Source organism: Pelophylax lessonae (genome assembly GCF_965119305.1).
Source record: "Pelophylax lessonae genome assembly, chromosome: 4".
Taxonomy (NCBI): Eukaryota; Metazoa; Chordata; class Amphibia; order Anura; family Ranidae; genus Pelophylax; species Pelophylax lessonae.
The window spans coordinates 307,309,424-307,327,991 of NC_138771.1; the positions used below are offsets into that span (position 1 = coordinate 307,309,424).

The following is an 18,568-nucleotide window of genomic DNA, read 5'->3' on the forward strand; positions in this document are numbered from 1 at the left end:
GAAGATGGTGCTTTAAAGTTTTAAAACCTATTTGCACAGACTTGCCCACCAAAGTTCTCCCTTTCAGCTATCTGTGTGCAGTCACCGTTTCCCTGCTCTTCTTCTGGGGTTTGGCTTCCCTAGCCAACTTGATTGGCCAGACCAGGGATGACATAGCTCCCAATAATGTGCACGGCAGTTGATTCAACCTGGCATACCAAGAACGCAAACTGAGCTGTAAATGTGCAGTTCAGTGTACGTTCAAAAGCAACATTGCTGGCAGCCAGAGATTTTTTTGCAGAAGAGACATCTACAGAGTATCTTCTGCAATACAAGCCTACCTGCCAGCAACATTTCTAGTTCTACTTTAAAGAGTGCCAGTGATGAATGGGCACTTCAATAATATCAATCTGTAAATCTTTCCTACCATGTCTTTATATTTGTGAACAAAACACTCATAGTCCACTGAGGCTGGGTTTACACTGGCGCAAACTAAAAGGGGGTTTCTCCGCAACCAATTCACATTTCAGGAGACTGACCGCCTCTCAATGGAGCCGCTTCACACAGCCCTGGGGCAGCTGCAGAGCTGTTTGCGGAAGGGTCCTGTGCATCTTCTGGTCTGTTTCAGGTCTGAATTCAACCAAAAATTTGAACCAAACTCAGACCTGAAACAGTGAACAGAGTCGCACCGGACACCCCGCTGTGAGCCGCTCCCGCACAGTGTGAACCCATCCTAAGGCTTCTTCCAGTTCTCCAACTGAAAGTCTGTACCTCGCTGTGTAGAGAGAGCTCGAACAAGTGTGCAGGAGCCTTGAATTGCACCCCCTGATCCACTATTTGTTGGTGCATTGCTTTGCAGGTTCATTTGAAAAAAAAAAAAATGCACATTTGTTTTCTCCAAATCTAAATGCATTTATTATTTTTGCAAAAGGTGGACTTAGCCTTTAAATCTCAATTTTGTTCTCACAGAGATAAGGATTCATAAAAGCAGTAGCAAATGAAAAAAAATGTAGTACATGGACTTTTAGACACAATTGCATACTAGACAGCTCACAGAAATGAGATAACGGTCGGTCGGTCAAAGATCACTTGTGTAAAGCTTGATACACATGGGCTGAAAACTGTCCGAAAACAGTCAGTTCAGCAGTTACCGGCCGATTTTTGGCCCGTGTGTACAGCTCCTCATCTGACAGAAGCTGGTTTCGTGACTGGCTTCTGTTGAACAAGCATGCTGGAAAACAAGCAGCTATTTGGCACCCGTTCAGCGCTTGCAGCCAATGTCTGTGAGTGCTGACCAGTATGTTCTGGTGGGGGGGTGACTTTCCCCCTGCCAGAACACAATAGCACAGTGGGGGAGATTGCTGTACTAACATCGCATAGTTAGTACAGCAGCCGCCTTTTTTTTTTTTTTCATTCAGCCCATTGGGTTAAACGAAAAAACGTCCTGTGTATACCATACTTAAGACCATGACACTAAGGGGGAAACAATGAATCAACAGTAGATATGTGCTGCAATCTCTCCTATTCCTGCTAAGATTGTGCCGCTTCCTCCTCCATCCTCATTTGTGGTTGAGCTCTGCCTTATACAAATTTCTATTCAGTCTGAATAATGTAAATTACAATAGCCCATCTATAATCCCTTCATGATCAAGAGTATTTTGTGCGGGGAGTGACCTTGGCTTCAAAGTGAACATGTGCTTTTGCATAGTGTGAAGCAATAGGTCCACTGCAATACTGGGCTCTGCAGCAGCTAATACTTGCATAGGCAATGTTGAATTTGTATAAATATTTTGAATCAGAGCATACAAGATCTAGGATTCCTACTTTGTGTCAGTAAGAATCAGGGTTGCATATCAGCAGTAATATCAGTTTTCTGTTGGTTTTTAACTAGTGATCGACCGATTATTGATGGGGCCGATATTCACTTTTTTGAAGTATCGTTCACAAACGTGGCGATATGGATGATCTTGATTCAACAGGTTGTACCGGAGTGATGCCTGCAGCTACAGGCATCACCCTGGTACCGTTTTTTTAGAGCGGATGGTCAGCTTTCTTGTAATAACAACCGATGCAGCTAATCACTTGCTCGGCTGTTATTACAAGCAGTGGGAGGGGACGCTCCCCTCCCGCCACTCCGCCCAGGTCTCCTGTCTCACCAGCCAGCATCTCTGCTGGCTGGTTGAAGACCCAAACAAAGCTGGAATCGGAATCAACTCCGATTTCGTCTCCGATGTAGTAACCCGGAAGCGATTTCATGACATCACTTCCGGTTACTGAAACCTTAAAAGGCACCAGAAAAAAAAAAAAAAAAAAAAAGGGACAGTATTCAAAAATAGCCAGACTTGGCATTTTGAATGCTTTTAAGTGCAGAGAAGGGGTTTGGGGACTTATAGACCCCCAGATCCCTCCACATAAAGAGTACTTGTCACTGCCTATTACTGTCACAAGGGAGGTTTACATTCCTTGCGACAGCAATAAAAAGTGATCAAAAAATAAATTAAAAAGGGCAGTGTAAAAATAAAAAAATAAAAATTAAAAATGTACAGAATATCGGCACCTAATCAGCTATCAGCCTGAAGAGTGGCCGAAAAATCGGTATTGTATCTGCTCTGAAAAAACGATATCGGTCGATTCCTAGTTTTAACCATGTACACCACCTGTCGTGCAGTGTGGTATAAAATCTGATTATTATAATTACTAAAAGGCGGTGTCATCAATAGAATTATTACGCAGTGCCTCCAGCCGATTACAACAAATAATTTAATGACTATAAAAAAAAAAAAAACGATCAATTTTGTTCAGACACTCAATAGCATACCACAGCAATTTCCTGAGTTCTTGAAGCTTATTGGGGATTTCTTATCAATATATAAATATCTCAGAATTAAATGAAGATAATTTATTAAAATACAAGTATAATTATATATTTACATACAAAACAAAATTTACTACACTATGCACCAAATTACCTCTCCAATGGCCCAGCCAGACTTGTTATTTTCTTCTGTTGTCACATTGGAAAGAACGTCAGAAATCCGTACTGTGGTTGGAGATACTCCTGCAGAAGTCACTGCCTCAGTTGTGCTTTCAACATGGTCACCTTTGCTCCCAGACCTCACTGGCTCGGACCGCAATGAAGCTTGACTTGCAATGACATTAAATGATGGAAACGCAGCCCCATCAGCAACAGGCTGATCTTGCACAACTAAAGTGCGGCCATTCTCTTTGGTGTAAGTTGCAAAACGAATATTAGGATTTATTTGTGGAACAAAATGCAATAGTTGTTTTGATCTTGACTCTGCTGTGGGATCTGTGATGCCACTTCCCTTCCAGGATCCTTGACTGACCTCAACAGAATCCCCAACAGTGCTGTCTGAATCTTTCTTGTCAACTTTTTGTTTCTTTGCAGAGAAATCGCCTTCTGGGTCAGGGTTTTTCCTTCGTCGGCCATCCCTCCCATCTGCAGTTTCTTTTTTCTTTTTAGATTTTGATGCTTTTACTTTTAGGAGTGTATCCTGCAACAGATCATGTGTTAGCTACTTTTCATTTTAATTACATAATTTCTTTACATTAATGGAGCACGGCAAAATATTAGAAATATTGAGGGGGAATTAACAAAACTTCCTGTGCCATTACAATGGAGCAGGAAACTGACATGAGTGGTGTGCACCACAATAACAAAGCAGACAGACTTGTTTCAGGTCTATCTGTGCCAGTTTCTATTTTAGAGTGAAATAGAAGTCATGGGGGGTCCATAGGGTGCCAAGGCAAGCAGGCTCCGCGCGCCCTGTCTGGTGCTTGATTCCCCTATGTTAATTGGGAGCACGATCTGATGTGCCTGTGCCATTCTTTGTTAATTCCCCCAATTCATTTTAAAAAGAAAAAAACTTGAAGGCAAAAGAAGAGGAATTCTGACCTACAAGTAAATTCCACATCTTGAAGTACCAGTTCAGGTGAATGGATAGAGGCAAAGCATTTGGGTAACACTCCATGGGTGATTCCTCTATAACCCTACACCACTCTTCTGTTTTGTACCAAGCATAGCAGACTAAGCAAGAAATGGAAGGTGTCTTGTACTGTACTCCAGGGTATGGAATTTACAGGCAAGTAAAAACTTCTTATATTATTCATACAATATACAGAACACAGTCAAAGCATTCACACACCCTGGGACATCCCCAAGCAATGCATGAGAAGGGTGGGCAACAACTAGGCAAACAGAACTGTACCAACAGGCCCAATAACAACAAAAGAGAAAAAGTCAAAAGACCCAACTTAAAACATATGTAAACCCAACATTTCACATTCCTGATAAGTGCCTGCTGTACCATGTACTTTTATGAAAATGTATCCTGTTCCCTTTGTATGCTTCATTTGTGTGAAATCACTGGCGTTCCTGCCAGTCCCTCTGCTTTCCTGGTAAAAACTGACCACACTAAGCAGGAAAATATACTATGGTCAGTTCTCTAGCTTAGCCTAATTAGACTTGTCCTGACATTCCCCCGGCAAAGTCTTTCACTGGGAAGCTCAATGTGCTGCTGTTTTTCCTTCCCCCAGCTCTTATGCAGCTAAGAACAGAGGGAATGTGATTACTTATAAAAAAAACAAAATGGAAAAAAGGGTTTTTTATAACTAACCATCATTATCTACACACAAATGTTTTGCCTTTCATTTTTTAAACTGAACAGATTGTTTTTCAAGATGAAGCTGCAGCCTGCCGCCTATGTCCACCTGGTAGAAATTTAAAAAAGTATGAACAGGAGTCCAGGAGGTGGCCTTACAAAACTGGACTACAGAGGCCTGATCCTGGAAAGCCCAGGAAATTCCCACCAATCTGGTCGAATGGGCACCTAAAAGCTTTGAGATTTGTCCTTGTGACTGTGAGCTCTAGCAATCAGATGTCTTATCCATCAAGCCAATGTGGATTTGGAAGCAGGGTGTCCCTTGCTAGGCCATGAGGATAGGACAAACAGGGAATATGTCTGTCTGATTAAAGTGGTTGCTTAGAGGAAGACTCTAATGGAACTAGGACTACATCCAAGCAATGAAGAAAGATTTTCTTTGGATGCTTTAAAGCAAGACATAAGCATGGTAGGACTAGGACCTCATTGAGGTGGAAGACTAACACTACCTTAGGAAGGACGGTCTTGGGCAAAAAACAACATTGTGATGGTCATTGTGAAGGATGAGGAAAGACTCCTTACACGAGAAAGCTGCTAACTCTTGAGGCACATCTGACAAACATGATGGCAAGCAAAAAGGCCACTTTGTAGGAGAGGTCATCTAAGGGAATATACTTGATGGGTTCAAAGGGTGGTTTCTGCAAGGCAGAGAGAACCATGTTGAGATCCCATGGAAACGGTACAGTAAGGAGGGCTTGATGCAAGATACACCTTGAATAAAAAGTTTTCATACAAGGGAGAGTAAAGCCAGAAGTCTTGGGACCTGTCCATTCGGCGTGTTAAGGCTAAGTTCTGGTCAACATCTGATTGTAGAAAGGTCAGATCGTGAAACACAGAATAATCTCTGGGACTGAATAGCCTGTGTTCACGCCAAGCAAAGAAGGATTTCCAGGTACAATAGTACATCTTTCTGGAAGCGGCTTTCTTGCTTTCAGCAAGGTAGCAAGAAGAGACTCAGAGACCCCTCTATCTGTTAAGACTTGGGCTTCAACAGCCCTGCCAACAGAGCCAGAGACTGAGAAGTAGCATGGAATAGAAGGTCCTGAGACAGCAGATCCAGCCCGTTAGGAAGAGGCCAGGGGTTGTCTGCTAGAAGTTGAAGTATGTCTGTGCACCAGGTTCCTCTGGGCCAGTTTGATGCAATGAGAATCACTACCATCCCCTCGTGCTGTATCTTTGATGTATAATTTACTCTGGGGGAAAGGCACAAATTAAAAAGTCTGAACTAAGTCAAGAGCATTATCAAGACCAGCCCTGATTGGTGCTTTGCTGGTCACATGACAAAAAAAAATTCTGTGCATTAATTTAGTGTAGGTGGAGTAAAAGATCATTAACACTAGCTTTCATTTTGTTCAGATTGCATCTGTATCCAAGGCTCTTCTATTTTACAGGTATTAGCAATTACATTTGATATATTTAATATGGATTTATATCAGAATTAAGCTTTTCTGTGAGTTTCTTAATTAATGTAATCAATCAGCATACTGTATCCCACCCCATAGTGTTTAGCAATAGGAGGACATTGAGGAGGAGGGGGGGGAGGAGTGTCATTTACCACTGTTTATACGCTCCCACATGTGTGACTATAGTCCCATGAGCAGAAAAGAAAAGAGGAAATGCAGAGCTTAGAAGGGAACTGAAAAACATGCTCAGTAGGAGGACACCAGCTGGTCTACACAATCCCAGGATGCAGTATGGGCAAAGAGAAGACTGAAGGGACAGCTGAAGACAGAGTCAACCAGGTACATTTCATATAACAAAATGCTTTAGGGGCTTTGCGAGTATGCACATGAGAATTTTTCTCAGTCTGGGTTTAATAATAATATAATAATCGAAATTCAGCAGCAAGGATGGGACAAATTTTGACCTATGTACGTGCTGGGTGCTTGTACAGAAACTGATCTACCGATTGACCTCTGTACATTAACGCTGTCAGATTTATGCCACTTGATCAGTGTATTCCGATGGCGAGGAGATCTCCCTGCCGTCAGAATACAACAGCTCCTCGGTGAGGATTCTCCCATCCACCTCAAGTGTGCAGATGGAGAAACAGAGTCATTATTTTGTCATTTAACACGCTGGTTGAACGGGGGAAAAAAAAAAAAAAAAAAGAAGAAGAAGGAAAAAGGAAAATGGGCTGCCTTGGAGACAGGATAGAACAGGGGGCCTGGGTCATTAGGTCTGGACTATTTTGAAGAAGCCAAAGCTTGAGTACATCTTTCTACCACATTATTTTTGGCCAATTTGGAACAATGAAGTTCACCAGAACGCTTTTTTCCTCTGTCTTTTGCAGCAGTCGAGGAGGGTCTTCATAAGAGGGAAGGCATAAATCAGCTTGAACTTCAAGTTCAAAGAATCACCCGAGCATCCACTGTGAAGGCTATAGGATCCCTATAGTCTTTGCTACAAATTCATCCAGCTTGTTGCTCAACTTGGGAGGTCAGGATGTCTACATCTAGTTTCTCCTGCCTTTAGCAGATCTTGAAAGAGCTCTAGGTGTAGATCATTCCCCTGGGTCTAGGCATTGGCAGCTTAGGAAGTCTGCCGGACAACTGTACACTCCAGGGATGTAGATTGATAGGAGTTTCAGCCCAGGAGAGTATTAGACTAGCTTCTTTTAGGGCAGCCTGACTTCTGGTACCCCCTGGTGGTTTAAAGACCCTAGTTGCCTTAACTGGGAAACATCTGAGGGTGCTGCCTTGACTAAATTCAAAGAAGTGGATATATATATATATATATATATATATTATATATAGATATATAATGCAACAGGGGTCCCAAAGAATCCAGTAAGTTCTGAACTGTGTAACCTTACACTGACAAGGATTACAGACATATTTGGATGGTCAAAAGCATGTTGCTGGGCCACAAGTGTCAAAAGTCACAATCACAGGATATAAGTACAGTTGTGGGAGGCACTTAATATTTAGGGACTGAAAGAGCTAGTTCACAATGCTAGTAAGGTTCTTCAGCCATCCAACAGCACAATGTGTCCATGTGTCTTGTATGCTTACTTTGCAATGTGTGTACACAAAATGTGGCTGGAAGTCGCTCTGTACCTGGATTTATATATGCGCTTTGTTGCATGTTTTGTAACCCTTTAAAAACCTTTCAACAAAAATTTGGAAAAAAAAAAAAAAAAAAAAAGTGTCCAGTCAATAATAGCAGACTGAAGCCCATAGCCAGTCAATCCAGTCACCACTGTCAGAGTCCTCTTAGCAGTGTTGCATGCTATCACATTGGTTGTGCTCTCAACTAAACTGTCAAACCATCAAATAGCTGGTGTCATAACTGATCACATGTGCAGCTTTATAGCAGTTGAAGATCAAACAGATGCCACGATGGCAGCTTCCATGGCTGAAAAGGATAGGAGGGTTTTGTTCGGCTTTAAAATCTAACTCCAGCCATTTATGTGTTTTCAATTGCGTGGGGAAGAAAAAACAATTCTGTTCAATTTATTTCTCTCAGTAATGCCACTGGGGAGATTTTATTTATTTCCTGTCCCAATGACACCTGGATAAGAAGATATGGAGTGCAATAAATACAGAACATAGTTGTCCTTAAGCTTCCCATTTTCCATTTCTGGTAAATAGTTTTTGCCTGCCTCCTGATAAACGGTATGGCTCTTAATGCTTTTTGGAGAAGTGCTCTAGTACATCTCAGTTTGTAGACACTGTACCTTTCACACAAACCAATCAATATACACTTATTGGGATTTTTTTTCTTTTTTTTTTTTTTAATCACAGGGCCCTGTGTTGTCTGTCAACACAGGGCTCTGGGCTGTGATTTGACACAGATCAGCAGGTCTCAGCCATGAATCATTGGCTCAAACCTGTTGAAAGAATTTTGTTGTATCCAATCACAACAGCAGTCAGCCGAGAAGGAGGGCGACCACCCTGAACCTGGAAGACACTGTTGACGTAAAGGTAAGTGATTGTACCTGGGTGGGCGGTAAATGAAGAACCTAAAGCAGTTCCATTGGAGTGCACTTTTTTCTTTTGCATAACATGTACAACTGTCACTTAAGATAGCAGATTTTTCACAAAATACAGACTTTAGTCCAAATCCTTACTGGGCTGTGTATCCTTTGAATATGATGGTGTTAACCACATACGCAAGTCTTTGAACAGGCAGGGTATCCCTAGAAGAACATGGAGGAAGAGACTGCTCCTCAAAAAAATTGCTGCACAGCTTACCAACATAACATAAATCCAACAAAACATAATCCCAACAGCGAAGTATGGTGGTGGGAACATTATGATTTAGGCTTGTTTCACTGCCTCAGGTGCCTAGACCACTTTCCAAGCTTACCAATATATCCTACAGTTTAATGTCAGGGTGGCTGTCCACCAGCAGAAGCTTAGTAGAAGTTGGGTGATGCAGCAGGACAATGACCCTAAGTATCAAAGTGAATCTATCACAGACAGGCTTCAGAAAAAGAAAATGCGAAAATGTGTTCATAATTTACTCATCCACTAGAGAATTTGTTTTCTGAATTTTGTTTTCCAAAATCCTGGTTTAACCTGCTGTTCCCTGTCCCTCTCTCATTGTCTGTGTCCCTGCTGCAGCCTGAGATTTTAAAGACCAGCTGTTGACATCTACTAAGCATGCTCCAGCTTCATTGAAAGCTATTAATTTGCTCTCTCTTCTCCTCTGCGCAGCCCATGTGACTATAGTCAGGTATGACACAGTGGTATATGAACCCCCCACGCTCCCTTCACCATACCTTCATATTGCTATACACTACTGGGGCAGGATATAGGATGTTTATTGATGGAGGCTTCACCTCCCTGTTGGTCCCAGCACATACACACTATAGAAACAGGCTGGAAGCCATGACACAGCCTGTGATTGGCAAAACCGTCTCCAGATCGCTTTACAGGGTGAACAAAGTGAAAGCTATTGTCAAACTTAAACTCCACCGACACCATGTTATTGACAAAAAATATTAAACATTTGCTTTGAAATATAAAATTTGTCTGAAGCTTTAAAAACGCTTTATTGCTATTTTTATTTTTAATTAAAATAACACCTTGTATGCAACAAACAAAAAAGTAAATACCTCAGGTTCTAAGACAGAGTCATCAACTAGAACCACGTGTACCAACTTTGGATCAATCATCACTGTCTCACCTCCCTGTGAATATTAAAAAAATTAGTGTCAACATAAGAACAGCAACATATCTGTAAACAAAAAAAAAAAAAAAAACAGCTTGACAGAACATAGAAATTACAGGAGCAAAGACAGATATTAGGGATTTCAGAATTTGGGGGGCGGATATAAATGGATAGGTTTTGTTGTTGTCCTGTCACCTATACAACCTAGCTGAGTTACTAAAGCATAGGAAAAAATCTGGACTTATCACACAAGGGATTACCCCTTTTTTCCCAGTCTTATATGTGCTGCAAAGATTAAAAAGGATAGAAATTTAAATTCAGATATTTACACTAGTTGCATTAAAAATTAATACAGTGGGGGAAAAAAATGGGATTTTTGAATTACCGTAAAATCAATTTCTCTGATGTTTATTGATGGACACAGCTCCTGATTCTTCTTAACCATTGAGTTATACTGCCCCCTGCAGGAGTAGGACACTAGGCAGGAAAAAGCTTGACTACGCCTATGGCCAGTACCAGGGGGTATACAACCACTATCAGCTATAGACACTCAGTTTGGTAACAAGCAGTGTCAGTGAAAAGCCATCTCCACAGATGGGTGGGTGCTGTGTCCATCAACGAACATCAGAGAAATTGATTTTACAGTAAGTCAAAAATCCCATTTTCTCTTTCGTACATCGACGAACACAGCTCCTGATTCTTCTTAACCATTGGGACGTTCCAAAGTAGTGTTAAACATGAGTGGGAAAATAGCAGAAAAAAAAATCCCAAGGCTAACCATATCCAACCAGGTAACATGGAGCTCAACCATAACAACTGGAGCTCACCTGGGAAAAAAAAAAAAAAAACCCTCAAAAGGAGAACCAGGTCCTCTAAACAGCAGCCTGCAAACCTTGCAGCCAAAAGAAGCAATCGCAGATGCAAAACACATTCCCTTTATAAAACTTTACAAAGTGTGCACAGACGGCCAAATGGCCGCCTTGCAAACCTGCATCACTGATGCCTGATGACAGAAGGCCCAGGAGGCACTAAGCGCCCAAGTAGAGTGCGCCCTAACAGGGAAAGGAGGAACCTGACTAATTGAATAGGCCTCACTGTCTGATCCATCTGGAAATGATCGCAGCAGAAGGGGCCAACCCTTTGAGATCCAACTGTGAGTACAAATAGTAAGTCTGACTTCCTAAAAGATTCCATAGCTTCCAGGTACACCCTGATTGCCAGAAAATATCCAGGGAATGCAGAGCAATTTCCTTAGGATGTTTAGGCCTGGGACATAGGAAAGGCAACACAATGTCTTCATTTAAATGGAAATCAGAGACGACCTTTGGAAAGAACGGACAGGGACGAAGAACCACCTTAGCTCTGTAAACCAAAAAGTAAGGTGAACGACAAGACGCCAATTTGAGGACCCACGGCGGTAATGGACAAAGTGTCAAGCTTCCTGGATAAAGGTACGCACAAAAAGGAATGTGTGGCCAATGGACATGAAAGAAAACCGGCAAGGCCGAAACCTGGCCCTTGATGGCACTCAAGGCCAGGAGCTGCTCATCCCCCCCTTGGAGGAAAGCCAAGATCCAAACCACCGAAAAGGAGCGAGGGAGAACCCCCAAAAGATCCACACAGCGTACGTCTTCCAAGTACGATGGTAGATCTTTAACCTTTAACAGCGTAGGAATCACAGATTCAGACAAACCTCTATCCTTCAGCCCCTTGGCTTTCAACAGACAAGCCAAAAAAAACAGCAACTGTAAAGAAGGATGAAGACTGGTCTTGGGAAAGCAGATCTTCTCTGAGAGGAAGTCTCCAAGGAGCATCGGTGACCAGCCGTACCAAGATCGGCGAGGCCAGTCTGGATCCACTAGAAATACCGTAATCCCTTGGTGCCTTGATCCTGCACAGGAGTCTTGGCAGAAGTTTGGGGGGGGGCATAAATAAGACAATACTGACACCAAAGAGCCACTAATTCGTCTGCCAGAGGATCCTGAGACCATGCCACAAAACTCTGTACAGCAGAGAGGGCTGGAACGATCGTTCTGCCTACCTTAGAATGCCGGCTACTTCCCTATCCACCAGGACACTTCTTATGCCCCCATGTTGATTGATATAGGCATGCCCATGGCATCGTCCGATTGCATTCGAACCAGACACCCCTGAAAACGAATTGTCAAATGATCCAGACAAAATCTGATCGCTCAAAGTTCCAATACATTGATCGGCAGTCTGGACTCTTCCCGAGTACAGACCCCCTGAGCACACATGCTTTGCAGAGGACGCCACCCACCTGGACATTGCTGACATCCATGGTGACAACCGCCCAGTACAGGGGAAGAAGGATTTCCCTGTCAAAGTGCCAGAGAACGAAGCCACATCTAGAGACTGGATTATTGTCCCATTTCACCAGAACCCGAACCGCCTCAAAAAGGTAGATTCCTGGAGTTTTTCCAGAGGAGCAACACTCTGGCTGAGGCCAAATCCACCCAGATAGTCCAGTTTTGTGGAAGGAACCAGAGCAGACTTCTGAAGGTTCAGAATCCAACCAAACTCCCTCAGAGATCACAGAGCAATCTCCAAGTTGTCCATCAGAGCAGTAGGAGACTCTGCTCGCAGAAGAGGATTGTCCAGGTACCCCAGTATAATGCTAGCACCGGGGCCAAAACTTGTGAAGACCCGAGGAGCGGAGCAGAGCCCAAAAAGGTAAAAACGCCACAAACTGAAAATGCGCCTCGCCAACAGCAAAGCGGAGGATTCGCTGGTGACCAGCACATATTGGAATCTGAAGGTAGGCGTCCTTGATGTCGATAGAAGCAAGAAAATCCCCCAGATGTAAGGATGCCACTACCGTGCGAACGGACTCCATTCGGAAATTCTGTACCCGCTGAAAGCATTTTAGCGCCTTGAGGTCCAGAATTGGACGTACCTTGCCTTCCTTCCAGGGAACTGTAAACAGGTTTGAGTAAAACCCCTGAAAACATTCTAAAGCAGGAGCCGGGACAATCACCCCATGAAGTAACAAGTCTTGCATTTCCCAAAAGTGACCCCGTAAGCGATCTGGGAACAAACAGCGGGCCAGAGCCTCCACTCTCCTATCAATCAGACCTTTAAAAGGGCAGAGACTCCTCAACCAGAATTAAGTTAATTACTTTATTTAACCTGGAAACCGGCAAGTCCACTACAGGTGGGACCGTCCACTTTAAATTCAGAGAATCCTTCTAAGGATACCGCATAGCAAAACGCTTGAGGACCACAAGGAGTGCGTTTTGGTCAACAATGTTGTCAAAATAAGTGGGAAAGGCAAACACCCCCGCCACAGTAGAGAACCTGTGGTGCCAAAAGGGACCAGTGCCTCCGACGCAGCATCTCCGCCATAATGGAGCAGAGGAAACCTCCTCACTGGAGTAGGGTGACTCGCGTCCGCGGCAGACAAAACAGATTCAGGATCTGATGGACAGATGAGGCAGGGGAGGGCGGTTGACACTATATGCGAAGGTCACCCGGAAAAACATATCAGGGCAGGGCCTGCCGACTGATATCCCACAAGGGGGAACCCGACCCAGGGTCCACGAATGGACGCGCAGGCAGGGTATCCTGATGGTCCGGCAGCGCTAAAAGGGGTAGGTGCCCTCCACAATATTGGCGGCATGGCTGCCATCAAAAATTAAACCGCTCCCAGAGCATCACCCTTCCAAGGGAGGTGCCAAGCTGGCCGCATGGCTTTGTAAGCTGCAACCTCAATTTGTGTGGAGGCCCAGACGCAAGTGCACTCATCCCAGCCAGGTTCACTGGGGTGACCCCCCCCCCGGTGACCCCCCCCCCCCCCAACCTAGTAGGCCGCAAGCCGCGGCCTAAATTTTTGTGGATGCAGAGCCGACCACCCAGGGGCAGCGGAGGGGAGGTGAGGGAGGGGAACTCGGGGGTCCCACCATCCCAGGTAGAGGCTTATGTCCACCCCAAAACCCTGCAGGGGTAGCAGGGGGACAGCTACGTAACATACCAGGAACAAGATGGGCACTGCTCCTGACAGACCGCCGCTCCATTAGAATGTGGGTGGCTGTCGGCCAGGAGTAACGCTGCGACTCAGGCCGAGGCCAGGTCGTATGCGCCCTCGCGAAACGTTTAACTCGCAGGCCAGCCGTTGTCCAGTGGGGATATGTCACGGGCGACCTAGAGCAGAGCTGAGGCCTGCGCGCACTCGCTGGCCAGACTGAGGGGACCCTCTGGATCTAGATTATCCAGTCCGTCGCCCAGTCAGGCAGTTGATAGTAGATTCTCACAGGAACAAAACAAGGTAGGAAAATATATATTTAAAAAGGAAAAAAACTGCCAGGGCCAGAGATCTCAGCAAGGAACTAGGTCCTTACTCCTGACTAGGCAGAAAAACAGAGTGGCTATAGCTGAGTGTGGGTGTATACCACCTGGGCCTGCCCATGGGCGATTACAGGCGGTAGGCCTAGTGTCCTACTCCTGTAGGGGGCAGTATAACCCAATGGTTAAGAAAAATCAGGAGCGGTGTCCAATCAATAAACGAAAGAAATAATTATTTGATCCCCTGCATATTTTGCAAGTTTGCCCACTTACAAAGAAATGAAGGGTCTATAATTTTTATATCATAGGTGTATTTTAAATGTTAGAAACAGAATAGCAACCAAAAAATCCAGGGAAAAAAAAAAAACACAATACAAAAGTTATAAATTGAGCTGCAGTGAGTAAAATAAGTATTCAATCCCCAAGCAAAACATGACTTAGTACTTGGTGGAGAAGCCCTTGTTGGCAAGCACAGGGGTAAGACGTTTCTTGTGGTTGGTGACCAGGTTTGCTCACATCTCAGGAGGGATTTTTGTCCACTCTTTACAAATCATCTCTAAATCTAAAGTTTCAGCTCCCTCCATAAATTTTCTATTAAGGTCTGAGCTTCCATTAGGTAGCTCCATTACCTTATTATGCTGTGACTTCCTTTGTTGCCTTAGCGGTAGGTTTGGGGTCATTGTCATGCTGAAAGACCCATCCACAACCCATCTTCAGTGTTCTGGCTGTGGAAAGCTGGTTCTCATCCAAGATTTTACAATACAAGGCCCCTTGAGCAGAGAAACAGCCCCAAAGCATAATTTTTCCACCTCTGTGATTGACTGTAGGGATGGTGTTCTTAGGGTCAAAGTCAGCATTTTTCTACCTCCAAACACGGCGAGTCGAGTTAAAGTGTTGTTGTAAAGTCAGAAAGTTTATCTTAATGCATTTAATTCATTAAGATAAAAAGCCTTCTGTGTGCAGCATCCCCCTCACATACTTACCTGAGCCCCCTCTCTATCCAGCAATGTCCAGGAGTGCCTTGGCTGTCCGGGACTCTCCCTTCTGATTGGCTGAGACACAGCAGTGGCGCCATTGGCTGCCGCTGCGGTCAATAAAACTCAGTTAGCCAGCCAATCAAGAGAGAGAGGAGGTGGTACCAAACCGCAACTCAATGTCTGAATGGATACACTGAGCTGCAGCTTGGCTCGGGTGCCCCCATAGCAAGCAGCTTGCTGTGGGGGCACTGAACAGGAGAGAGGGGCCAGGAGCTCCAGCCAAGGACCCGAGAAGAGGAGGATCCTGCAAAACCACTGCACAGAGCAGGTAAGTAATATAGGTTTGTCATTTTAATAGAAAACAAAATAGACTTTACAGTCTTTTTAATGCCAAAGAGCTCAATTTTGGTCTCATGACCACAGCACTGTCTTCCAATCCTTCTCTGAATCATTTAATGTTCACTGGTAAAATTCAGACGGGCCTGTACATGTGCCTTCTTAAAGGAAGTTGTAAACCTCAGAATTTTTTTTTTTTTTTTTTTTTTAAAAACGAACACCTGAAAGACAAACACATAATGAGCTAGTATGGCATTGCATACTAGCTCATTATGAAATACCTTAGAACTAAGCCCCCGCAGTGCCGACCGCTCACCTGTCTCATGGGTGACATGTTCAGTCGCCCTTCTTCAGGGTTTGCGGCATCCGGCCATCCGAGTGGCTGGAGCTGCGATGACGTCACTCCCGCACGTGCGCACGGGAGCCGACGGTCACGGCACGGGGCTCTGAAGGAACAGCACGAGCGGCCGCTCCTTCAGAGCGCATGCGCCAGTGATGTCACTGGCTGCATGCAAAGTAAATATCTCCTAAACCAGGGATCCTCAAACTACGGCCCTCCAGCTGTTGCAGAACTACACATCCCATGAGACATTGTAAAACTCTGACATTCACAGACATGGCTAGGCATGATGGGAATTATAGTTCTTGAACAGCTGGAGGGCCATAGTTTGAAGACCCTTGTCCTAAACGGTACATGTTTAGGAGATATTTACAGTATCTATAGGTAAGTTATCATAGGCTTACCTATAGGTACAAGTTGCAGAGGAGGGTTTACTTCCTCTTTAAGGAGGGGGACCTTGCAAGCGCTGAAGGATTTCAATCCATGGCAGCATATTGTGTTACCAATGGCTTGTTTAGTAAGTAGGGCCACAAGTGCCCTGAAATCATTCACAAGCTTTTCCTGTGTAGTTCTGGGCTGATCCCCCACTTTTCTCATGATCATCCTTACCCCATGAGGCAAAATCCTGCTCTGAGCTCCAGACCAAGGGTGACTCATGGTTATTTTGTATTTCTTCCATTTGCAAATAATCACCCCAACAGTTGTCTCCTGCTCACCAAGCTTCTTGCTGATGGTCTTGTAGCCCATCCAGCCTTGTGTAGGTCTACAATCTTGCCCCCCCCCCCCCCCAGAGGCCCTTTACAGCTCTTTGGTGTTGCCCATGATGGTGAGGTTTTAATGGAAGAGATTCTGTGGACAGCTGTCTTTTATCCACATGAGGAGTTGTTAGGAGCACCTTCTTAAATTGACAGGACTAATCTGTGTACCACATAAGCACATACTGTAGCCGGTCTGTGGAAGCCAGAATTATTGTTGGTTGGTAGGGGATCAAATGCTTATTTTGCTCACTGAACTGCAACTCAATTTATAACATTTTTAGCATGTGTTTTTCGTTCGATATGGTCTCTATTCTGTCTCTATCATTTAAAATACATCTATGAAAAATTATACACCTTTCATTTCTTTGTAAGTGGGCAAACTTACAAAATCTGCAGGGGATCAAATAATTATTCCCCTCACTGCACATAGCTACATTAGATCTGTATCTTTGTCTGCCAAGGTTCCAGGTTTACTTTTACTTTTTACTTAAAAAAAAATATGGAATATTCCAAGGTAAAGTTTATCTTTTTGAAGAAAAAAAGTAATAAATGTGCATTATTTTTTTCATAGGAGCCAGCACAACATTGCACCTACAATCATTTGAAGACAGTATTTGTTTTCATTTACAGATTCCTGCACAGCCCCACACAGCTGTGCAGTTGTCAAAATGTGAAAGCGGTTGTGAGGACCCAACCTGCTGTCCCTGGGGGGGGGGGGGGGGATTTCAGTGGGGGACAGGTCTCGAGCATGTTCTCAATTACACCCTAAATATGGGTGTACTGTGTAACATGCTCCAAACGGTGAACCTATCCTTTAACCATAAATGCTGCTAAACATAAGAGTATTCTGCAGTTGAATTAGACAAATAAATAGTTAACTTTCAAATAGGTTACTAAAAAAAAAAAAAAAAGGAAGTTGCAATAAACTATGGATTTTTGATCAAGAAATCAGCTAGTAAATGAGGATGTAAACTGGATATCTGCTGGAAAATATGTAACCATCAGCACAAAAAAATAATTAAACTAATGAGATAAACATGTTTTTTTTTTACATTTTCCTAAATGTTTTTCACACTGAAAGACAAAGTTTACCTTCTGAACATGCTACACCCTTATTTAGAATGTAAAGTTCAGCAGGCCCCACTTTCCACGGTGACAGCGGACGAGGGAATTTCTCTGCGCTGTCAGATATATAGGTGAGGCTGATCAGGCGGACTTATCGTTTCAATGAACTATGAATGTGCTAATCAGCATGCTCATAGTTCATTTACTCTTCCTCCATCTCTGTTACTGAAAACCCATACAGAGGTACAGGCACAAAGCTGGTGGGAGAGTCTGCAAGAGCCTGACACTGCACCCACAATCTACTGATCGTGGGAGCCATGATTTTCAGGTTCCTGTTAAAAAAAAAAAAAAAAAAGCCCAGCAGGGTCCCGATTCCCCTTGTACTGAATTGTATTGGCACTTTACTGTGTGCCCTTATGTTTTAAAGTGCTGCGCAAACTGTGTGCGCTATATAAATCCTGAATAATAGATGTACTTTTTTTTTAACCGTTGATTGTTTAGGTACACACAGTCTTCAAAGGGAATGTTAAAAATTTGATTTTTTGGAAATGTATACATACTTCGCTCATTGTTACATTTATTATACGGCTGATGGGATCTTGATGGGTCACAAGCCCATAAACCCAATCTTCATCTTCATCTGGCCTGAACACTTTAACCTCCTGACCTTGAATACTGCAAATTCCTAGACAATAAAAAGAAATGCACATACTGTTACTGCAGTAATTATCTTATTTTGAATAACTACTTTAAATCACACTTTGTGGGACTAAGAATTGTGGGATTCCTTTAAACCATGCAGTCCATTTCACACAAGAAAGCAGTCGCCAAAAATAAAAAACGTCACGGTTATCAGGCATTTCAGAAAGTTGAATAAAAAAAAAACAAAAACAAACCCTTTCCAGCCCTATGCAAATGCCAACTTTCAGAAAGTATAAAATGTTTCAGTAGTTGAAAAAGGACCTTGGGCAGACAGGCAATGCTTTATAGGAGGGAGCGGTAAGATGGAGG

At 43.6% G+C, this 18,568-nt stretch overlaps 1 protein-coding gene across 1 annotated transcript in view; it reads right to left on the minus strand.

Annotated features, from left to right (window-relative positions):
• The window catches only part of KDM3B (lysine demethylase 3B), an 89,048-nt gene that overhangs the window by 45,086 nt on the left and 25,394 nt on the right, over positions 1–18,568 (minus strand). Inside the window, exons 5-7 of the mRNA XM_082254092.1 lie at positions 18,118–18,242; positions 9,724–9,798; positions 2,949–3,494 (exon numbers count right to left, since the gene is read on the minus strand). Coding sequence (XP_082110218.1) covers positions 2,949–3,494; positions 9,724–9,798; positions 18,118–18,242 — 746 coding nt within the window. The remainder of the gene's footprint in view (positions 1–2,948; positions 3,495–9,723; positions 9,799–18,117; positions 18,243–18,568) is intronic.